Raw genomic sequence first — 24,996 nt, 5'->3', positions numbered from 1 at the left:
CTTCATCAAGCTGTCCGTGATCTGTAAGCAGCTACTGCTGAGCTGCTGCTCCTACTACCTGGGCCTGAGCATGACAACAAAGTGTGAAATCAGGTTGCATATTTTAAAGGAAAATACTCACAGAAAGGAGTAAAAAAAAAGAAAAAAAAAAAAAAGCAAACAGCAAACAAGTGATGGCTTGCTCCAGCTGGTTGTGGGTGTACAACCTGGATTTAATCCTGAAGAGCAAGAACTGGGAAAGGGAAATTGAAAGGATGGCAGAATGGTTTAAGTTTCCTTTTCTTCTTGCTATAGCATTTGTGAAGTAATATTTTAATTAAGGGCTTCAATGACAGCAGTCGTGAACTTTGGAAAATAATTCTTTACCGAGACTCCTGTTAGATTCTGTTTGGGGACGGACACTTTTGTGTTTGAAATATAGGGAAAACCTTCATATACAAAACAGACTTAAAAATGAAGCACTAACATTTTCCATTTAAAAATAACGACAACAACAAAAACTTTTGATTGGTTTCTTGTAAATTGGTTATAGTTTTTTGCCAAATCTTGTCAATAGCTGAATTTTAGATATAACTTAACCAGCTGTTGTTCAGTTCTAAACTAGAAAAGCAAAGAAAAAAATATCTTAGGGATAATGGAAGAGACAGGTTCTGACCTTGACAAGCTAGGACCATAGATGATATTTGTGTCTCTTTCGATGCATGTTTCCTGCGTACAAATGGAGTGGTGTGCTGTACTACCAAGGTACTTACTGGGTACAATCAGTGTTTCAACAAATTTGTGCTTTGTACCAGTTTACTGAAACAATGTGCTTACAGTCTTGTGAGTGCTGTGGGACAAGAAGTCTGCACTGCGCAAACCAAAGCTACTGGGATGGCTAAAACAATCCTTCAGTTGTCACCCTTTGGGTTCCTTCTAAGATGACTCTTTCTAGAAGGGACCTGCCTGCCCTGGGCACAGCGCCCTGCCAGACCTGCCACAGACATGCTGCTGGAGCAGGCTGGGATCCTGCTCCCCAGCTGGGGAAACATGGTAGCTAAAACATGGGCATAAAACCTCAGAAACCCTCTGAGTGCAGTCTCGTTCAATAGCACCTTGACTCATCTTGGTTTATAGTCCTTCCCATATGATACCCAATATTTTTGAGCATCCACAGTGAGTTTTGATGAAATTCAGCTTTTTCCTGTCACTGTTAGTGACATGGTCCCAACTTTGCACTCTACATACCAAGAAACACAACATGAGATAGAGACAGCATGGTCAGAGTTTGCTTACAGGTGTTCTGCATTGCTTCTTAGGAACTGCTAACCTGCTGTGAGGAAGGCAAAGGGGAGCTCAAAGATGGTCTGGAAGTGATGCTCAGTGTCCCCAAGAAGGCCAACGATGCAATGCATGTCAGCATGCTGGAAGGTATGGGTGGATGGGGAAAGGAAAGGACTTGGGTGTGAATTGAGCCTTCTTGCAACTTGTTTAGAAGGTTAACACAGGTTGGCTGTAGCAGTACTGTTGGCTGGCTATCACTTTCAGGACATTCCCAGCTCCTTCTGAAATTTCTTCAAAAGTCTTGGAGACTGGCTAGGAAGTTTTGGAGTTTTGTTTACATTTATGTATAAAATATTTACATATGTAGTATATGTGTATGTTATGTATACATATATTTATATATGTATATATACATCTGAATGTATATGTAAACATATGCAATATATATATGCTGAAGATTTTCCTACGTACTGAAACAAAAATACCTTCTGAAACAGTATCAGTTTAGCTGCTCACAGGTGTAATAATTATTGGATGAAAATATTTCTAACATCTAAACATCTCAACATTTCAAAAGAAAAAGTTCTGTTTTTCTGAGTCAAAACAGTTTGTGTTTCAAAATATTAGTATATGTATAATCAGCCCAAAGGGAAAAAAAAAGAATCACAAAAAAGTACAAAAATATATATTCCAAATTTATAGAAAATGTTTTCATTGGAGAGAAGTGTTTCCCATGGGCTGCTGAGATAGCAGCGAGAAGGGCACCTTGTACCCAGCCCACACCTGTGAACTGTCCCCAGGACTCCCTTTTCCATCAGGCCTCCAAGTTATGTGGAGGGTATCCTGCAATCCTTAGATATGAAGGTTTTTAACATGCAGCTTGGAAGATGAAGAACTACTTCTGGAGGGCATGTTTCAGACAGCCTACTGATTTGCTCTTATACATGTAGCTCCCCCAGCACACTGCTTTGGGCTCAGACGGACTCTTGGAGGTTGGGTTAGCATGCTTGAGGGCATCATGGTATGACAGAGTACTTCTAGCCACAGCATCTTAGATTCCTCTGAAGTTGTGGTGACACACATAAGATTCCTTGCGTTGCAGTTCTGTGTACAGTAACCACCACCGAAAGCTTTAAAGATAAATATTATAATTTATCTTTAAGTAATTACTACTATTCTTAGCTGAAGTCTCATTTAGCACATAAGACATTTGGCTCTGATGAAATAATTATGATTTGGCAGTAGACAAAAAAAAAAAATATTTTCACCAGGACAGTAAATGCCCATTAATGTTCTTTCAGAATATGCATAAAAAACAGAAAGACCCTTTTATTCCAAATCCTCCTAGCTCTGTTGCTTCTGGGCATTTCTGCCCCCAAGAACAAGTACTAGCCGATGTGTTTTGTGTGCTCTGTTTAGGGTTTGATGAGAACCTGGACGTCCAGGGAGAGCTGATCCTTCAGGATTCCTTCCAAGTGTGGGATCCCAAGTCTTTAATTCGGAAAGGCCGTGAGAGGCATTTGTTTCTCTTTGAAATCTCTTTGGTGTTTAGCAAAGAGATCAAAGATTCTTCAGGACATACAAAATATGTTTACAAGAACAAGCTACTGGTAGGTGTGGCTGCAAAGAAATATTCTGGGTGTTGCATTTCTTGTAGGTAGAAGTAGAGTTTGGGGGATGGCTTGTACTTCCCTGTGTTGGGTTGGAGATGCTCATGCCACCTGGAGGGGCTGGCTCTGGGCCCTGTGGGAAGCCAAACTCACAGTGAGTCTGGGGAGGTTTAAGAGAGTGAGATGTGATGGGTGGGTGGGAAGTGCAAGGAGGACCACTTAAACTATTCACTCTTTCTTGACATACCCTGATGGTTTTCTGTCTTTTACCTGTGTGTAGTAAATCAGAGACAAGATCTCATTCCCATATCCATCCCTGCCTCCTCTGATTCTCCCTAAAATTGTAAAGTTGTCTGGATTCATGAGGCTTCATTTATATGAAATCTCTTACCGTCTTTCCTCCACACTAGACCTCAGAACTGGGAGTGACTGAACATGTGGAAGGAGACCCCTGTAAATTTGCTTTGTGGTCTGGACGAACACCATCCTCAGACAATAAAACAGTGCTGAAAGTAAGTCTTTTTTTGTTTATTTCCTTTGCCTTTAGAGCTGCTAGTTGAGGCCTCAAGAGCCCTAAATGGAAGGTCAGTTTCTTCCACTCTCATACTCACATGGCTTCCATATCTGTCGGTGGGGTCATGCCTGCGTCAGGAGCAATTCGGATCCAAGGCCACAGTCTGAGTCAAGCCTTGCTGAAATCGCATCTCTTGCAATCTCGACTAAGCAGCTGCACACTAACACAGGACACATCTTGGGGTGTTTTCTGGGAGGTGTAATTCCCTTAGTCCTATGCCACTGGGTTTGTTGACAGTCAACATTTTCCTCAGCCCTCCAGAGCTGACAGCCGTTTCTGTCAAGTGATTTTCAAATGAAGAATTTTTTTGGTAGTTATTTAGTCTGAGGAAATCCCACTGTGCACTGATAACCTATTTCCTCTCCACAGAGCACACTGTATTGCTAGCATTAACTATATTTATCCAGAGCTTAGCTGCTTTGCTGTTGCTTGCCAAGTAGGTCTGGTAAAATACCCTCAGTTGGGGTTACCAGGTATCCAGCAGCTAGAACAATACATCAGAGAGGAGAAGCAGTTAATCATGCATTTTTATCAGCCAACCACGATTCTTCTACATAGAAGGTGATACGCTGGGAATGTGATAGAGTGTCTGTCTTTCTGCCTTGTGGAACTTCAGGCGTCCAGTATTGAAACAAAACAAGAATGGATCAAAAACATCCGGGAAGTCATTCAAGAAAGGATTATCCATCTGAAAGGAGCTCTGAAAGAGCCAATTCAGCTCCCCAAGACACCAGCAAAGCAGCGAAACAACAGTAGAAGGTAACCTCAGTCATTGCATACAACATGAAATCATTAGAGGTTTATCAGCCAACAGCAGTGTAGTGTCTGTGGACTCTTTACTGGATTCACTTGCTTTTCTTACTATAGTTGAAAGCAGTTTTCATCATCGTGCATTTTATGTTGTTTTGGCAAAAGTAACTTTTCTATTATATTCATGCAAAGGTCTTTAATTTTACTACTCTGAAGTATTGGAGAAAAATGAACAGTAAAAATTCTTCAGAGTCCAAGGTTATGTTTCTTTCCCAAAGGAGAAATTACCTATTTAATTGAGTATTAACAGATTTTTATTTTTTTTCCTGTTTGGCATTTTGAATTGTTTGACAATGAAAGTCATAGCTGGTCATTACAGTATATTACTAGGATGAAGAATCTGTGTTTCATCATCAAATTCAAATTCATTTCATCCTAGAAAATAATATTATTTTTTTTGTTCAACCTCTTTCAATTCTGGATTAAATAGAAATTATATAAAACTGATTATTCTTTCATTGCCAGGCTGACATTCCCAAAAGCCACTTGCAGTTTGAGCATCTCCCCTTCCTCATCAAATATTATCATGTATCCAGTCTCATAATACAGGCTGTTTTATAGAGGTATCCAAAGAGTGAGTAAGCTAGTCATCTAGAAGCAAGGCAGAGATCCAGAGCTTTCTTCCTGGGGACATGTGCCAATCTAAGAGCTTTCTAGCGCAGTGTTGTTGTTTATGTTATAATTTATTGTATTTTGTATTATTGAAATATTTTGAAAGACCGATAAAAATTTAGGAGAACTGCAAAAGGGAGAAAATACCCTCTGCTGGCAGATTCATAGAGGTAGTCTCAGAGAGCAATACACTGTCATTATTCATATTTGTTTGGATATCATTTTATTGCTTAATATTAAATTCCTGAAAGTGTGGTTCCTGTGAGACAAGAGAAATGTCCTTTCCTTCTGTGCCACGTGTAGCCAGGGCTGAATGGTTTTGGTTAAGGCAGAAATCTAATTTAAGGAAAATTTCTGCCTGACACCCTCATTACAGAGCTATTTCTGAACACCAGAGCTTTCTGTGCTGTAAATACGCAGGCAACAGCCATCCTGTTTCCAGCAACAAACGTGGTGATTATGTGCTAATCCCAACCCGATGGCTGAGGGTTACATCATTTTAAATTTCAAGCTACACAACAACATAGGCTGTATCAGTGAGGTAATTTTAGTGTAAAGCCAGCCCTGGCACGCTGATTCGGCACTTCTCAAATCCACCTATAAAGTTGTGCACATTCCAAGGTGGTGCATTAAGTAAGCATGGTTGTTTTCCTCTTATGTCTTTTGCAGAGATGGAGTAGATGATGCAGACAGCCAAGGAGACGGCAGCAGTCAACCAGACACCATTTCCATTGCATCCAGGACATCACAGAATACAGTGGACAGTGATAAGGTAGGACTGAAATGTGAAAATACACTGCAGCTAATTGGCCCCAGAAAAAAAATGTAAGTGAAAAGCAGAATAGAAAAGACATAACACAGCAACCTGACTTCTACTGAGTCAAAACTTGTATTCCCTTTTGCTAGGCTGTTAAATCCAGCCTGTTTCTGGATGCTCATCAGTACCACTGTTTTACATGGTAACATCTTTTGCTGCAGCTTCTTTGTAGTTAGTACATAGAGTTTGAATTGGCTCTGAAGAAACAGCCCAGAGCAACCTTTTCTTTCCCTAGTAAAACCTGCCTTTTGGGAGCCAGCTTCTGAATCAGTGAACAGTTGGTTGCGTTCCACATTTACCCTTTGAGCTAAAATCACTAGTTTGTTGGAGGGAATACAGGTGCTTACACACCAATTAATAGAGCAAAACTGGGATCCTGGCTGGTATCTTGAGAGCCTGGGAGACCTACCCTTTCCAGAGACTGTGATTCTGGACCCTACGCCTCGTGGACATATGGTGGAGCATATGGATGGCCCCAAGACGCGCTACGTTCTGTTGGATTGCTGCATGCTGTCGGCACGTATGTACTCGACGGTTTGTTTGTCAGACAATCTGAGTCCAGATTCTCAGCTCCACGAGGATGCCTGACTTGAATTTGTCACCCTGATACCTTCAACTGCTGTCTTCAGCAGTTGGTGGTAGGAGTAAATGGGCTGTTAGTGAGAATTTACTTCAGCTAAGCTGATGAGGTTTGTCATATCCAACACGAGAATATCCATATTCTCTTCATGTGTTGTTTTGAAACTGTTTAGCTTGCAAAGGGATGAATTCTGCAGAATCATTCTGAATTTATCTCTGTGTCAGGGCTCTAATTATGTTGCTCTTTGCACAGAGTAGGAAGGTATCTTCATAAACTCAGAATTCATGTTTATGGTCATAAGGTTCACAAATGCAGTGTAGTGCAGAAGGTATTTTTTGAAAGCTTTTGAAAGCTGGACTCAGAAATAGGAATTAATTGAGTTAATTGCAAATTACCTTTGGAAGACCACCTATTATATTTATCTTAAAAGCATGTTCCCATGTTGTTGTTTTTATTATTATTATTTTTTATTTAACTAAGAATGTGCCTTAGAAAAGTATTACTCCAAAGGCCACTGTAATATATGCAAATACTTTGCATGATGTGAAAGAATTACTTTCTTATGTCTTTAATCCATGTGGAATCACCGTGCTTTTCCATGTTTTTCGCATTTATCATTCCTGACAAAGGCCCTAGCTCAGTAGAATACTTGAGCTCATGCTTAATTTTAGTCATTCACATAAGCTTTGCTGTTTTGCCCTGCACCCATTGACTCAGTTGCATGAATTAGGGCAGACAGGCAAGCTCTGGTAAGACACCCCACACTGCTGTAGCTGCATATAAGATCTATAGGGCCAGCAGCGCCAGAGATGTTGGGCTGTGCCTTGAAAGACAGCACATCATTGCAACAGCTGGTTTAAGGATACAAGGCTGGAAAGAGTTGTAGGCATTTCTGCCTACAGATCTTGTCTGAACTGAAAGGTAAATGCATGTGGGATAAACTGAGCACCAAATCACACAGGCAAAAATTTGTTACCACTGATGACAGGCTAAATCAGTTCTAGGGTTGGGCCATGTTACTTTTTAAACATAGATAGGTTCACTTGCTGATTTAAAGCTATTTGTGGTCATGCAACTGTATATATACATTTACTGGATAGAAACAAATTCCAGTTTACTGTTAAAGCTTAAATGTATGTGCTTTGTTGAGTCTGAGCAACTGGTGTAGCATCCATCCTGAGATAGAGAGGCAATTCCTGCTAAAGCACTTTCCTTTTTGTCACTGATGCTAGTGCCAGCGAACTGTGGAGAATTTAGCCCCCAAAGTACTCCATTTCCATGTCTTCGCTGCAAGGCAAGTGAACTCCCCACATAGTTTTATGGTTCTCTTTTTTTTTTCTACACAATGTTACCCCAGTTAATGACAGCTGGAGCTGAGTTGTCTTACTTCCCCTTGCAGGCCCACCTGTGTTCAGTCTCAGCACAGGTGCAGGCTTTTCCACTGCTTGCTGTGCAAGGCCCTGAGCACAGACTGGCATCTGCTAAGAGGGAGCTCTGTGTTAGCGGATCCCGAAGCTGTGCAAGGAGCACAGAACTCCTAGTGGTGACATTTCACAGAACTGGAATGATTTGCTGTCATTCCAGGTTATTTTACTCTCCAACTTTGAAAAGGGATTTCTTCCTCCACTGTGTATTTGAGTTTATCTTGTAGGGTGGTCTGACAATCTTGTTGGGAAGATTTACCTTCTCGCATAGATGGGTACTGAGATACCAGTGCTGGAAGACTGTGCCATTTTGTGCTTGCTAGCACAGGTTTCTTGACAGAGTTGACATGATAAATGCTGTAACGTGTTGTAATTAACCTGTGTGGTACTGATAACTGCACCAATAGGTAAAGTGTTCAGCAGATTGCAGTTTCCCTGGCTATTAAACTCTAGCACAGTCACCAGAGTTATTCCCAGAAGTTCAAAGTCAGGCTCTGAGTGACCTCCCTCTGTGCTCCAGTGATATCCCCAACCAGAAGAGCCAGAAGACAACTCCTACCTTTAAGAAAAACAAAACACTTTGGCTGTTCAGAGCAGGCTCATTTACAAGCACATGCAAGAGCTTTGCAGTGCTAGTAGTGTGCCAGGTTGGGAACAGATTAATCATGTGCTGGGAACATTTATGTATTAACTGAGTGCCAGAAACAACTCTGAAGCAGCATTTAAGAATCAACATTACCTGAATTGATATTGCATCTGAAGGCAAAAGAATGCAAAGCTTTAGATGACATGCTTTATCCCTTTCCTAAATTTTGCTTTTATGCCCAAGGATTACCTAAAGCATGAACTGAATTTTCACAGAAGAGAATGCCAAACAACAATTTAGACAGAAAAAAAAAAAAAAAAAATCTCAAAGACTCCCAAGTTCAAGAAGCGTTTTGGCTTAATAACACTCGTTGTGCCTCAAGTCACATGTATTTCTTTCAAATTATTTGTAAGCCAACTCCTCCTGGGTTGTGAGTAGTGCTTTCTGTCTCGTGTCTCTTCAAGGCGCAGCCCTAGAGCAAAGCTTTACCTTTGCATTTCAAACTCAAGAAAGGCAGAAGGTATTTTTGTTGTTAAGTGGGCATGAGATAACATTACTGTAAATTCAGCAAGGATTTTGCTTTCTCTGAAGACAGCTGAACCTAGCTGCAATATTTACCAGGGGGATCATTTGGTGTACAGAGTATACTTGACTGGGGGCCAGAAGTGCTGAGTCCTATTTCTACAGAGCAAAATCTGTCATGCGTATGGTGGGTGCCATCACAGATTACATCTCAGGGTGCACTGCACTTACCTTTTTTTCTTTTTTTTTTTTTCTGTTTGGATTAAGAATTTAATCCAAAGGCGGGTGGGAATTCTTCCAATCATTGTGTTTGTACAACACCCAACACAGGATACAGACCAGAATTCAGACCAGTGTTTTGTGTCGAAGATAATTCACAGCAATATTTATGGTAGCAGGCTCCTCTTTGAAATTATTCCTAGTTATATGCCTAGCTCCAAAATCGTTACCAAGTCTTTAAATATTCAGGTTTTCCTGGCTGCAGGCAGGGGTCAGGTGATTATATGAGAGTCTTCAGATTAAAAAATAAAAAAAATCCAAGTCTCTTTAAAAAAAAAAAAAAAAGAGAGAGAGAGAGAGATTACTTCTTTCTTTTAAATGAAATGCATGTTTAAGTAGCTTCTTAAATCTGGATCTTAGTCCTTAATATCTTTAATTTTCTTGGATTTTTATCTCACAAAAATATATAAAGCTATTATCCCTGGGCTCAGACATTTCATTTTCATTAAATACTGTGTAGCGGAACCTCAGACTTCAAGTCAGATCTGTAGGTCTGCACCTTTTAAAAAAGGAAAAAAAAAAAAAAAAAAAAAGAGAACATATAAAATATTACGATGTTTTTATATATGCAATATGTAACCTAAAATATTTAATAGACCGAAAAAAGCATGATTAGGATTGTCATTTGGGAAAGTATTATGTAGAGGGAAAAAGTGGCTTCATGAGCTGGTCTCACGGAATCAATAGATAACGAACACTATTACACTAAGTGTTATTCCCATTGGGCATCCATGTCAGGTCCTAGGTAACCTACTATGCAAAATTTCTTCATCTTCCTCCAAAAGGCAGAGTAGACGGCTTTTGTTCTGTACAGTAAGCCCTCTTCAACACGTTATCTGAAAACCATTTCTTCGTGAGAAATCCTTGCCCTATTCAGTTCACAGCAGACAGGATTTCAGTCTTTATGTTTGGATTCAAAGCAGTGGGGAATTGCATTAAAAATGCCAGCGTGCAGGGCATTCTCATTTGTTAAGCCCATTGATCTATTGGCTTGTAAACCAGCTGTTTCTGGTGATACTGCTCCATCTTCTAATAGCCTCTTTTTGTTGGCTTTTGCAGAATGCTGAGAACAGCTCTGGTTGCCTCCTGTTGTTTTTAGATAGGGAAAAAAGCACTGAAATGTGAACTGAAAACGTTTTGCTCTTTAAAAATAAATATACATGATATACTTTTGTCTCTTCCATTAGATACTGGACTTAGCTCATCTTAGATTCATCATCAGAAGTCATGAGACTGAGATCTTGACCTCTTCTGCCTTGTTGGTAGAGGTAATTAGTGTAAGAGGGGAGCTCTTAGAACTTAGGCTTTTTGGAAGAAGTGACACAGGAGTGGATTCTCTTTTCTTTAAAGGCTTCAAGTCAAGGCAAAATAGCTTTCTCTCTGCGATATTGTCACTCAAGGAAAAAATAGGATTTGATGCAGAAAGTATTACTTCAGATTCTCTGTTACAAAGGAAACCGGGGCACCAAGTATTTGGGCTCCCTTCTGTCCTTAAAATCCATCATTTCTAAGGGTCTCAGTGCTTGCCAGGAGTAGAGGTAATTACTCAGGTGTAATTCTCAGTTCCTTGGAAGTTTCCTTTCCAAGTAATATGGGAATGAGGGAAGCCTTGATCCCCTTGATGCTACTGATCGTTGGGAGCTTGAGCTCTGTAGAGTCATGCACCAACATGCTGCAAGCTTTCTTAAATAGGTATACGTCCTGGGACTGTTGCCTAGTGTTAATGCATTCTTATTAAAAAGCAAATTAAAAAAATAACAAACAGAAATGCCCAGATATTCAATAGTAAAGGAAACCTCTTCTGTAATGTACCTCACATGGAGAATATAAGGGAAATCACTATGTTTATTAGAGGCCACCTTCAACATATGCAGTAAAAAGTGGTTGATAATTGCTTCCCATCATAAATTAATCTGGAAATTAAGTATTGAAAGTGCCTAAAACCAAACTGAAAAAACAAAGATCCCACTCTATCCAGGGATCTTGTAAAGAAGTGAAGTATGGTAAGGTGATCAGGAATACTTATCAATACTTAAATTAACAGATTAAATTATGCAATTTAATCTCAAATAAATAAAAACACTTGCTACAAAATGCTGAAACAACAGTAATCATTTTATGAAAATCCCCTTGAAATAAGAACATCAACATAAGGGGAAAAAAACAAAACAAAACAAAACAAAAATTTAAAGCACTGATGCCGATATATAACATTATTTTTTCAAGTAGAGAATGTCTAGATGTGGAATAAAAATGAGAGACATTCACATTTTCAGAGAGGGAATTTAACAGGGAAATTAAAACAATACCATAAGGCAAATGCAGGCATTAATTAATTCTGCTAACAAGAGCACTCTCACTAGGACTGAGCTGACAATTTAATTTTTGCTTAGTTCCTTAGCAAGGGAACCTATATAACAAGCAGATATAAAAACTACATAGCAGATCTCTGTTTCTCTTCAACAGTATTAAAGTTTTCTGCAGCTTTCAGTTATTGAGTTTACTTTCCTGAAGCATTTTTTTTTCCTTTGAATCCGTTGGTACTAGGGTTTTTTAAATCATCTCTAAACTCTTACAAAACAGGTACACAGCTAGCTATCCAAGTCCTCTATCCCTCCGGCATTGTTGTGGCACAGCATGTGCATCCCATGATCCAAATTCAGCTTTTTCCTTCTCTGCCTTCTCAGTTCTGTACCGAGTCAGAGCAGGTTTGTGGGCAAGAGGCACCTTTCTGTAGCAGCACGGGAGGAACCCCAAGGGACAAGAACTGCTGACCCTCGGTCGTGCTTGTATCAAAGGTATCACTACAGGCTGGAGTCTTTACAGACCTAGCGCAGTGGGACTGAAGTGAATACAAATCACCTTTCAGTGGCCAGCCACTCTGTCAGTCATTAATGGCTGCTGCAGGCTACAGCTGATGGGAAGGGAGTCGGAAGGCATGATGGAAATTCTGGCTACAAAAGAGCTAAGGGAAAGCATGATCATGGGAACAGGGAGTGGGGTGGTAAAGCAGGCTGCTGCTTAACTACAGCACTTGGAGTATTTCTTTAGAAATCTTCTAGTTTTCCAGAGCCCAGTGAAAGATGTTACATACAGAGCTGTCTGACAGGTGGGGCTGGGCATTGGCTTGGAGAGATTTCTTCCTGTAACCTATATATCTTACTCACAGTAAATTAGGTTAGATTTAGCAGCGGAGAGTTTCTAACAGGGAAAGGAAGTGATTGATTTGGTCTCATTTAGCTAAGTGTTGTTGTGGTTATTCTGCACTGATCCTGTCCAGGCAAGTGACGTTCCCAAATGCAGTAGTGCATTGTCTGGAGTTCTGCTCCCTTACAGTGGCTGATGAATTGTGGTACCACAAGTAAAATTAAATTTATGTAATAGAGAATGACCTCTGACTGTTTAGTGAATTTTTCCCATAAAGATATGATGGAAAAAATGAGTGAATTATAACCCCAGAGGACAGATTTCTATTGCTTTGACACTGCCCAGCATTGCTGCTGTTATCACACTGAATTCTTACTGCCCTCACCTGTGGAACAGGGAGAACATGATAGCTAGCAAAGGCAATCCTGAGATAAAATATTTTGGCACTTTAATTAGCCTTACTGAGTGCTCACTAGCTATAGGTTGTTAACTCTTTTCAAGATAATGTCATGTGGTAGCAAAATGTTTATCTTATCGAGGAAATAAATCGTTCAGCCAGGAGCTGACATCTCCCCAATAGTTGTTTCTTCAGATTTCTTTAAGCGTTGGGAGTCTGCATCTGAATTCATGCTCTACAGGACCAGGTCTAAATTCTGCTTTGGTATAACTTAATCTCTGGTTTGGAGACTTGAATGGCAGATCTCACATTACCTTTTTGTTTGTGTACGGATCACTGTGACTTGCAGCTTTGTAGGAATTTACCTGTCTGTCATCTACAAGTGGAGTCAGTTGACAGCTCTTTACTCGGATGTGTAATGTATGTAGCACGCAATCTGCAGCTCCCTCAGCACTGGTATCACTACTGGCAATGCCTTCAGCACAAACCTCCCAGGGCAAATTTGGGGGCCCTGGCCTTTAGGTTTCCCTGAGAACTTTGAAAACATCTCAAAACAAGGGAAAAAGTAATTCTTACCAACCTTGGTTTTCATCCAGGTTTAATCCTGGCATGAATTATGTGTTATCTGTTTTTTCCATCACCCATTTCTAAATGTAACAAGTGGGTGATCAAGAGAAGTGACCTGTCCAAGTGTTGCTGAGGGTAGGGACATTTGCTTTCTGTTGTTGCCAGCAAGTATTTTTGGAGCTGTGGGTGGAGAGAGCACTAAAGGCAGGCTGTCTGGTTTCAAAGAGTTTTCTTAGAAAAGATGTACATATTCTTTTGAAAAGCAAGCAATACATGAACAACTCCTTTTAAAACATGACACTTGTTGCAAGCTTGTGGAAATTTCATAGTAATTTTTCAGGGAACCTTATCTAAAGTCCATACCATGCAGTTGAGCCACATCTATTTCTTTGTGTACTGAGGGGTTGTACAACTTCCCCCACAGCCAAAAAAGAGATGATGACAGTAGATGAATTTCAGCAAAGACATTGTTTTTTTAATCCAGTAGTAAAATTTTAGCAAAGAAATTTCTCAGAGATTTTAGTGTTTCACCAAGGTTTGCTTCATCACAGACAAATATAGCAAAGCCAAAACATAGAATAAGGCACAAGCTTTGCAAAGGGTTCCTTCTTTCTCCCCTCAAAAGACATTTCATGTGAAATGAATAGCATCAGATTTTTAATTATATTATATTTTAGAAGTTTAAATCCCAATGCAGTTGTTTCTAATGCGCTCTGAAAGACAAAAAAAGCTGCCTATGGAGAGCTTGTTGGCTCAGGAGCAGCCTGTAGTTTCATTGCATGGATTCAAATGAATGAATATCAGGAAACTTGGAACATCTGTAGTGTATAGAATACAGGAATAGAAAAGTTAGTGCTCAGTGGCTGATATTCCCAGGGAATAATGTCATAAAAGGCATGCATGAAATTTTCCATGCATTTTAAATATCTTAGCTGGGATTTCTGAAATTGTTGTTGAATTTTCATGGGATTTCTGCTCTAAAAATGCTGTGTCCCCAGAGGAAGGCTATTCCTGTGCTGGTGTATGAACAGTAACTGCTCTGCATTCAAAGGTTTCTTTCCTTCAGTGCAGAAGCAGCAGATATTTTTTTACACCTCTCTCTCTTTTTTTTTTTTCTTTAATTTGCAACTGTAAATAGTAGCAGATATAAAACCAGATTCAGTTGGATGATTAGATGATGAGAAGAGATCCAATTGAAAGTCCCTGAAAGCACAGTCCTATGGAAAGAGATTTTTCAAAGATTTTTTGACAGCATTTTCTTCTATGCATAACGGGCGGTGCGTTGTATTTCTTTTATAAAAAGTTGTATTTACTTTTATAAGTGCGTTGTATTTCTTTTATAAAGTACGTTCTTTAGTAAATTTTCATCTAGTTGCTGTCCCTTTCATAAAGAAAGTTTGTTATTGATTTTCATAGATTTTTTTTTTTCTTTTTAGGAAGTAAGAATCAGCATTTAGTCTGCTTTCTGTCTTTTCCTTAAACCATTTCAATCTAATGCATCTTCTGGTAGATAATAAGTTAATCACATTGCAAAATCAAACCAAGTCACTCAGATAAAACAAGTGTATGGGACTCCTTCAGGCTGAATCTCTCCTGAGAACAATGCAGGTATGAATGCCAAGGGTCAACACATACATGCAAGGGTATTAAGTGTAATTTCCGTGGCTGCCCACTTGATATCTCCGTTCCATTCCTTCGAGCAGCATGAAAATCAGATTCCACACTAACGTGCTGATGAACACATTCCGCTTACAGGCACAAGGCACACAGCTAAAGGTCATCCTAGTGGATATATGGAGTGTTCCAAATTTACTGCAAATGTGGTATCTCACAATCACAAGGCATTTCTGAAGAACATGTGATCCTGCTTAGCTAGGAAGGCTGTAATTTTAAAACGCACAGGCATAAGGTGCAGAAAGCTGCCCTTGTAAAGGTGGTTGAAAGGCTTAACTGTGGTGTACACTGTGGAGTTAAATGACAGGAAATAAATCATACTCCATATTAACGAATCTTTATTACCAAACTGAACATCAAAAAATGTTTTGATGCCTGCCGGGAAGAAAGAGAATGTTTAAGTCATGAGGATGTTTAAGTGAATCAGTTTGATTCAAACAAAACAAAATAAGAAGGAGGGAAATGCTGTAAAATCCCAATCTTTCTTTCAAAGATCACCAACCCGAGTTTTGTACACTTTTAAATAGAAGAACTAAAAAAAAGAATAAAAATGATTTGCACAGAAGAATTAAAGGATACTCTATTTTTCATCTCTAAAGCCAGACCAGCTGTTGTCTGACTTTTATAAATACACCGTGATTTTCAAAGAAATGAGATGTCAAAGATTTGTTGCCATTTATGTTACATTAAAAAACTGAGTTGGACTTCGAACAGTAGAGGAGTTTGAAGATCTGAACTGATCTTTGACATAGTGAGGAGTGATTAAAATTACATCGTGATAATCATAAATAGTATTCTTTTCCAGCAAGATTCTGTCTGTAGTGGGGAGACAAAAATACATATGTGTTCTGAGATCAACTGTCTGAGTTGCTTTTTCTTCTAAATATATGTTAATGAGAGTGTAAACTGAACTGTAAATTATTAAAGGGCATTTCTTTATTACTGCTTATCAAAATTAACATTAAGTGACCTGTAAATTATTTACTAACTCATTTCCCTTTCCCTTATGAAAAGCTACTTTTCAATTTTGTTCTCACACAGCACAGAATGCCAGCATTGGGCAGAAGGCAGGTGAGATGATCCCGTAGTCTGCCCCGAGACTCTCTTGCATTGTCATATCAAATGGGATTGCACTGGCATTTCCTGAGACTTACTGCCTATAAGGTCTGCACACCACTTTGTAAACAAGTCTCCTCAAGAGGTGAAATGAGTCCTCCAGGTTCAGCATCATGCTATTTTTGCATGGATAGAAGGGACAAAAGGACTGATTAAAAATGGATAGATTATACAGTCGTCCCCCAAAATGAGGTCTTACATGGAATACAAAGCATCCATTAGAGATTTCAGGGTTGTCTCTAACCATTCTTGGGTCAGCTCCTAGATAATATAAAGTGGCCTAGAAAGAAAGGAGCAAACAGGATTCGGAACTTATTTTAAATGAGAGGTTTTTTTATTTGTTTTTACTTCTTCTCAAGTTCTACCTTCAGTGTTGTCATTAAGCAAGAAGCTTTTCCTCATCTAAACCTGATCATTCTCCTCCTGTTCTTCCAAGAACTTGAGTTCATATTTATTTGTCCTCTGCTGTTGTTTTGAGTTGTTTCTGAGGTTTCATTCTGGTGATTACAGCATGTTTGTTTGATTTGGCTGTACAACATTAAATATATCTCTCTAGAGGAACAGTATGCTTTTTTTTGTTGTTGGCATAGATTTTTTTTTCCTTTTAGAATTTATCATTTTTGTGTAGTTAACGCTTATTAGCTGTGAAGAGCTGGGTTTGTTCAAGGAACTTCGTTTTGGAAAGGCATAGTTCCAGCTATAAAGAGATAACAGAATAACCGTTTGAAAGGGAAGAAAAGACTGTGTGTGATCAAAAATTAGTGTTAAGAACAGATTTTTGAGCAACACTGTTAGACTTGCTTGATCAAGGACATTAGGGGGCATTGGAGATCATCCAAGTTCAAAGTTAATATTAGCAAGAGCTTTGATATTGGAAGCAAAACAGTGTGAAGGAGGAGAAAAAAAGGGAAAGAGGGAAAGAGTTGCAAATTCTCTTTTTCTTCATAAGAGATCAAAACAGGGAAAACATAGATCACAACCAATATTTGTTAGAGCACTTTTAATTCAGGAGTGGAGGGTCATACTGGTGTGCAGTAGCTCTTAGGAAGCTGTTCACAAAGATTGCTGGAAAGTACTTTATTTCATCAAGTGTGTATTTATATTTGCTTACTGCAGCCACTACTTTTTGGATGCAGCCTGAATTATACCACCAGTATGTGATGCTAGTGTGAGCTGGTCTTGTCCAGATTCAGCTGACTCTTGGTGCACTGAATCTATCCGTTCCTGGGGATTCAGGGAAGACTGCTTGTCTCCAGAGCTGATCAGTTCCTGGAAAAGTTCACAATTTACCATCTTGGCATGAACTTTTCCTCTCTTTAGCTTTCTGTCTGCTGGTAACTGTTTCTCCATCCAAACTATACATAAAATCTATATAAAACTCATTTACACGTTTTCATGCTTTACAATGCCTGAGTGTGGGCAAAAAGGAGCAGACAGATGATGAGTGAATTGTTTTTAACTCTTCGATCAGGGCCACATCTAGCTCGGTCTTTATATGTTGCCTGGCCAAGTGCAGCAGTGATGATCATGTCCAGGACCTTGAAGGATCACCAGAACAAAGGTAGTGGCTGGGCTGGGAGGTGATACAGAAAAACACAGAACTGAGCAGGCAGCTTAGGGAGGTGACAGTTTACAGCAGAAATGGGGAAGTTAAATATGAGGGGAGCAGAGGAAGAGATCACACCACCCAATATATCGTTGTTTTTTCTTTCCCTTTCGTTCCCAGTAAGGGTTTGCCTCCTCTAACCCAAGATCAAGAAGGGAAGAAAAGTCTCTGAATTATAGGGAGGTTCATGATGTTCATCTCTGCTAGTCCACAAACTCCCAGTCCTTTTAGTCATCTGAGGCAGTATTTATTCTGGGGTCAAGTCTCTCTGCTGCAGGATTCTTTAGGAGGCAATTCCCTGTCTTGGAGTCAGCATTTTCCCCACCTTATAAACCACACGCATGCCTTGCTACTGGCAACCTACAGACTAGAGAGACATCCAAAGCTTCCCTCAAGCCTTGGTTTCAAGAATCACAGTGCTGCTGCTGTCCAGACCAACTTTATTTTTCTGTTTGGATCTTGCATTAATTTAAAAGCCACCAACAATCAAAATCAAACTCACCCTCCTCAAATGTGCGTGTGGGCGAGAAACAGAGGGGTGTGAAACGTGTGGCACAACTCCACAGCCCCTTTCCTCCCTGGGTTCATTTTTCCTGACACTACAGCATCACTTCCTGGCCGTACTTGCAAATAAACAATTACTGAAAGAACATGGCTGGACCACACATGTGTATTTTCCACTCTTGTGGAGAAAAGCCGTGTGTTGGCTGGTTGTTATTTATTTTCACAAGAGGCGGTTGGGTTTGTTGTCGTGTCTTCAGGGCACAATCTCTTGAGGTGCTGAGCCTTCTCAGCTTGCAGAGAGGCTGCAGGAGGAATTGAGGATGGGAACCAGCTGTGTCCCACAGGTCTCGGGCCTCAGTTGGCTTTATTACTTCTAAAAGTTTTCCAGTGTTGATATTTGCTGTGTGATCTTGAGGAGTCGATAGAGAAGGGCAGCAGGGGGTCTACCCACGGGGATGAACACTTTTATTAACCCAAGCATGTGATGTTCCTTTAAAACAGGAGTTGTTAAACCATCAGTTAGAAGTATAGCAGATATAGGAAGAGAAGAAAGTAAATTAATACACACTGAGAAACCCAGCCTGTGGGTGCTGGCCCCTAGCTTTGTGCTTGCTTAGGTGCTGCTGACTGCAGCCTATGGGCCAGGGGCTGAGGGCTGTGCTTCATCGGTCACTTTCTGGGTGTTGTTACAGTGGCTGAACAGACTACCACTGCATCCTCACTCCCTCAGTGGTTGAAAGTAATAGTGTATGAACCAGGCCCTCACAGTTTTTGTTGTTGTTTTTGTGGGTTGTCATTTAAAATCTCTGGGGTTTCCTATTCTTCCAGGGGTGCTGGTCTCAATACTACTTGCAGTTATTTTGCAAAACCTCTCTTCCAACCCTGAAGTTGTGCTGTCCCCCTACAGCAACTGAACCTTCAATACCTTCTAACTTTATGAAACGTCTGCCCTTTTCAGGACTGATAAATAACGTTAAAAATCTACCCTTTCTCAAGCTCATCAGAATGCTGCTTTATGACCCTGTCGTTGTGTGATGCCCATGTGTTATTTATGAGTACTTGGCCACCCTTCACCACAGAAATTTAAACACTGTTGAAATTGAAATGCAATTAGCTATGTGGTGCTGCAGAGAGGCAGGAAGAAGACGAGAGCTGTTGCACTGGGTTAGGCAGCTGCTAAGGTCAGAGATGCAAGGCAGAAAATATAAGTCATTGGAAGAAATGGATGGGAAAAAAAAAAAAAAAAAAGGAAAAACGTTAGTTGTTTTTTTCACTGGGTCAAGGAAAGCACCTCACTGTACACCGGGTGAATATCTGAGCACGATCCTGAGCATCCCATCATTCCACACCATGTCCAGCTCTTCAGGAACCCATCATCAAGTTGGGGTTTTGGTTCAGTGTTAGCAGGATTGGCCTCCAGCCTTTGAACAAAACACTTTCTTTTTCAGGGGAAAGATAAATGATTAAAAATAGTCCAGTAAAAGCTGGGCCAAAGCAGATGTCTTCTAAACAAATATGCAACTCATTTTCCATCTGCTGGTTCCCAGTCCACGGTTGCTGTGAGACAGAGCAGCATTGCTGTATTTCAGGAGAACCAGGGTGTACATCCCAGGGTGCAGACCTGAAACAAGGCACTTGCACAGTCCATCCATGAACCTGGCATTTTTGTTGGAATAATTTTTAATAGGAATAATACAGGAACTGCTAATATTGATCCTAATGGTTGAGGGGTTTCCTTTGCATTTCTTAAATTTTATATCCGATAAATTCCTCAAACAATTCTTCTGGGCGTCCCATCCCTATGTAAAGGCTAAAATTAAATGACTCAATAGGATAAGTGCTTGATAAAGCAGCTCTGTAATATTTTAGTTGTCTATTTTCATGTCAGTAGCAAGCATAAGGGATGCTAATGTCCCAGACAGGGGGATTTGTAATCACCATTAATGGATATAATTCCCCTCATGGAAAACAATGTAAAGTACCATCATAAGGGCTAGAACACTTTTCTAGTTTTTCTCTTTAATCACAGCAGATTGTGTCTCTTTTGCTAAATTTCTTTGTGCTGTAGAGGAGGTAAATCTAACAAAGAAAAGTGATTTTTAAAACCTTAAGATAAACTCTTGATGGGGCACAATAAAAGAGCAATTCTGAATGTCCCAAGGCACCATCTATATGGATGAGGAAAATGAAACCAAATCATGGCAGCCATTAGCAGTGAGTGAGTATTAAGTGAGTCCTGAATGATGGCAGAATTAGGTAGAGTTTTTATCTTTATCACTTTATCATCACTAAAAGGAGAGATCTCACTGTTCCTTCTATTTTGATGGTAAATCTTGATTAAACAAATATGCAGACAAGCTGCAAAAAAGCAAGTGATTTCAATTGCATGTCATGTCTATTTCATATTCTGTATTCAGAGATCTTAAAGCCTGCTGGAAAGCAGCCAGAGTCATTTTACAGTTGAGAAAACCAGGTCACAGAGAAGTGATGTGATTTGCCAGAGTTCACCCTGCTGCCCCAGTGATCACATCAGGAGAAGTTCTGGTTTAGTTCCACTTCGTGCTGAGACCATTGGGCATCCTTTTTTATAGATCAATGGATAGTACTTGTTCAGAGGTTTTCCTGACATCTTTGTGGTTGTATAACTCAAAATGTTATTTGTGTGTATCTTGTCATCCCTGCCTTCAGTTTTGTCTTAATTAGTGGTACAAATTTACCTCTTTTCATTATTCAAAGCTGAGATGTGCCAAATCTTTACAGATAGGGTCTGCATTTTTATTTTGAGAGAGAAATTCAGCCCATTTCAGGAAGGATGCCTGAATTCAAGCTGACTGTTCCGTAGGGAAACAGATTAAACTTATCTGCTCAAGGAATGTTATGGTCCACATTTTCAGGATCCATTAAAAAGCTAAAGAGCCACAAAATAATTTCTGGATCCAAATGCATATTTTCCGAAGATCATAGTCATTCCAGGCTGGGATTTCAATTCAACAATTTTGTTAAGCATCTTGTTTTAGTGGCAAATAAGGTGAATTTACTTTAAAGCCTAATTTTATTAAGGAGGAATTTAACTTTCTGTAACTGGGTCCGAGCAGCTATGGAAAAAGTACAGTGAAGCAGCTATGAACAAGGTTAACTGCCAAGAGAAGAGAGTGTTTCTGCTGAATCTGATGGGAGCTTGGCATCCCAGTCAGGCTGTGTTTAACATCATCCATAGACAGTGAGCTGTGAGACTTTTTTAAAAGTCCATGTTGAAGTCTTTCATCAAAACAGAGTATCTTATGAAATTTCTTGCCTTTTTTCTTGAGCTCAAGTCAAGCTGTTACCTGCATTCATCTGCATGAGGACCAAGTCCCCTCTGCTGTCAGGTTTGGAAAGGAGTGCCCGCCATTGCTCATCAGGAGGGCTGAGAGAGGATCATTTGCCATGTCCTACTGTTTTTTTATTGGTGGTTTATGTTCATAAGAAAGCATTAAGCAAAGCTTGGTTTGACACTCTATAGTTTTAACCAGAAGTCTGTAAGTGTAGTGAGGACCTTGTTTTGTTCCTAGAAGCATTTTTGAGTTGGGAAAAAATGCTCTCCAGGGCTGAATGCCAGGTTACAAATGAAATGTGCTGTAAGAATGGGAACATGCAAAGGACGGACAAGCCTTTAAAAAGTGGATTTAATGTTATTTCTCCTTTCTTTTCAAAATGTGGAAGCAGCTTGTAGTGCTCAGAAGCTGTTAGAATCTGTTTTTCACATCGTTAAAATTTACAGCAGTGAAGATTAATACATTGGTTTGTTTTTTAATGAAGAGAAACTTGGAACTGGATTTGATCATTTACTGCAAACTTCTCTATTTCAGTGCTTTCTTATTTATAGGGGCATGTTTGGAATGTTATACATAGCATTATCTGACTATTAACTCCTACAATAAGATGGATTTGGGGATTAAATAAATTGCGTGCATTCCTTTAAACTGCTTGAGCCAAGAGGGTTAGGAGTGTTAGCTTATCCAGCTGCAGCCATTCCCCCTGCATAGCCCAGTTGCATGTTACAGGGGCTGTAGTGGGTGAGCAGGAGCGAAGAAGCCGCTGGAAGCAGCAACTGCATGTGCAGCTTGAATCACACATCTTCTACTCACCATGTAGGGTAGGTGGCCAAACTGTTCAGCCTTGTACATAATTCAAGAGCAGCAGGCAGAGAGAGGGAACGGTAGCCTCGATTCCTCTCAATGTAAGCTCACTGTTGGGCATATATTTATTGTCCTTTGAGGTAAGTGGGATTTAAACCTGATGTGCTTTGCTTGCTAAGTTGGGGGCTCTATGCCAAGTTATTTTATTTTTATTTATTTGGCATTGCCAGGTTGAAGCCAGCAATATGAACTGGTGCAGTGTCCTAAGGGAAGTGATTATTCCAGGAGCTGTTTGAGGTGTGGCACATTTCTATTATGTGACTGGTCACAGTTATCTCTTTTGGTGCAGAAAGATGGATGTTTTCTCTTTTAGTCAATTGCAATGTAGCAAATACAACTCAGTCATGTGAAAGTGTTGTGTGGAAGTATACAAAGGTATCTAGGACCATAAGTGTCCCAGCCCATGGCAGGTGGGTTTGGAACTGGATGATCTTTAAGGTTCATTCCAACTCAAACCATTCTGTGATTCTATGATATGAGCTGTATGGATTCCAGCAGCCCATTGCATCTGTCTTCCCACCTTCTCTTTTGAAAACCCGTTATGTGTCCAGGACAAAGCCTGCACACGGGGGCTGACATTTTTGGGACCTGATTTTGGCTCCCCTCTCAAGCAGTTTATTGCTATGAACCTTTACCCTGGAAAACAGAGAGTTTTATGAGCCTCATACTGGCTTTGGGCCAAGACTAATCTTTTAGTCAAGCAAGGAGGAATCATGTTTTTAGATCCAAAGATTAAACATTTCCTTCCTGCTGTCACCCCTGTTTCCACTAAGGAGTGTTAATTGCATGAAGAGTCTCTACATTTACAGTCAAATCTGTGCCTTGGAACAAGTTGTCTTCTGTCGACTCCTCTCAAGCTCCTGGTAAAATGTGTTCTTGGGTGATTAGGTCTTAGGCAAACAAACCCTTGACTGATTGATCATTTCCTTGCCTGATGTCTCATACACTTGTTATTCTCCTGTCTGCTGCATATCGTGCACTGGTTCAGTTGGAACCAGTGGGAATCTTCAGTTGGAAAATAAATGAAATTTCTTATCCTTAATTTCCTGATGCATATAGAATGTAAGGTTCAACTTCTTTGTTGCCAGGAGCTCTGTTCATTGAGGCTGATTAGTCAATGAAGAGCTTTAAATCCACTACCTAGTTATAATTTCATCCAGTGATTTGGCTGTGTAAAATGACTGGTGCAGTTACTCAGGTTGGTGTGATCTGGTGGTACCTTTAGGCAGGAATGTTTTTTGTTGTAAAGTGTAATCAGGCAAAAATATATGGTTTATTTTATTGACTCCAAATCAACGTCAACTTAAATTTTATTGTTGAATAAGAATATTAAAAAGTTAATGGGAAAGGAAAAGGAAGAGGGAGAGGGAGGGCAATAAATAGTGAGTAGCTCATTTTCACAGAAATAATAATCAGAGATGTGAATTTTGATAAGAGAGAACTAGCAGAAGAAGGAGAAGGTATCAGGTGAACCTGTCTCTTATGTTAGTAAGTGGGTTCTGGCAAAATGAGCAAATAGGAACAGGTGATGCTGTGTTTTTTTTTCCTGCTCTGTCCTGTAAACAGCAATGTGACTGTTTTTTCTGAGATTATCTGTAAAACAGAGCACGCAGGGTACTTGTGACAGCTCATTGGCTCACGTTTGCAAAGAATATAGGACATGCAAAGGCCTGTGTGCCTGTTCTCCATGCAGACCTTACTAGTCTTAGAAACCTCTCCCAGGCAGTGTCACTGGGTAGCAAGTGGTGGGCACAAGGAATCATGCCTAAAGGGCAAAAGGTGGGGAGCAGCAGAACAGAAACAGCAATAAACCTGGAGACTGAGATGGAGCAGAGCAGGGACTGGGGGCACAGCAGGAGGAGCAGTGGACAGAGACCCTCATGAGCCCCGCCAGGCCCTGGCAGCCTAGCTGTGCCCCGGGAGACCATGTGGCTGGCTTGCCTGAGAGGAGCCTGGTGTCAGGGACCCGTGGCAAAGGGTCCACCGAGGCTCGATTGTCCAGGCATCCCAGAAATTAGATGGTGTCACGTAAAGATGCACTTTGTGCTGTTGTACTAGTGCCTTTCATGGGAGAGTAGGAGAGATTGTTGGAACACTGTGTGTTGGAGTAGGCGCATTGCAAGTAAATTACAAACCACGAGAATGTATTTGACAGCAGAGCTTCTGATTTTACGACACATTCATAACACCTTGGAGCACTTAGTACCTTGTTAACCCAATTAGCATATGCTAAAACTGCCAAAGCAATCTGAACAGCTATTAATCACATGCGAAACTATCCAAGATCATTCTTTGTTATTGCTGCAGAGGCAGCTGAGAGTAGCTTGGGAAAGAAGCATCTTTAAATTTCTAAATGCATATGCAGTTGGTCACCATAAAGCCAAAGAATTATGAATCAGAAGCTGATACAATAAAACATGCTGTCATCGTTTGTGTTGCCTTGTAAGCACAGGGAGAGCTATATTACTGTACATGTGGAAGTTGCTTATCCTAAAGGTATAAAAAGAGCTCTGAGTGATTTGTGCTGAGCAATTGCTGATAGTACTGATCCATCCCATAGGCTGTGGAGGTTGTTTCTAGCATGTCTCAGAAAAATGATGCATTAACAAAACATGACTGCAGCATGCAAGCAAACAGACCCACGCCTATGCTTACACTTGGTATTTGTATTGAGCAACTTCAGATTACGCCCACTGTGAGTCATTTCCAGTCTCTGGGATTCAAGGCTAA

At 40.2% G+C, this 24,996-nt stretch overlaps 1 protein-coding gene across 9 annotated transcripts in view; it reads left to right on the top strand.

The window, feature by feature from the left end:
* The window catches only part of KALRN (kalirin RhoGEF kinase), a 497,167-nt gene that overhangs the window by 357,473 nt on the left and 114,698 nt on the right, over positions 1-24,996 (top strand). For all 9 annotated transcript variants that reach the window (XM_032189850.1, XM_032189851.1, XM_032189849.1 and 6 more), the window contains exons 29-33: positions 1,299-1,410; positions 2,683-2,873; positions 3,284-3,385; positions 4,064-4,206; positions 5,539-5,641. In XM_032189850.1, the coding sequence (XP_032045741.1) occupies positions 1,299-1,410; positions 2,683-2,873; positions 3,284-3,385; positions 4,064-4,206; positions 5,539-5,641 (651 nt within the window). The remainder of the gene's footprint in view (positions 1-1,298; positions 1,411-2,682; positions 2,874-3,283; positions 3,386-4,063; positions 4,207-5,538; positions 5,642-24,996) is intronic.

This window comes from Aythya fuligula, chromosome 6 (genome assembly GCF_009819795.1).
Source record: "Aythya fuligula isolate bAytFul2 chromosome 6, bAytFul2.pri, whole genome shotgun sequence".
Lineage (NCBI taxonomy): Eukaryota > Metazoa > Chordata > Aves > Anseriformes > Anatidae > Aythya > Aythya fuligula.
This window is presented reverse-complemented; position numbering and strand designations above follow the sequence as displayed.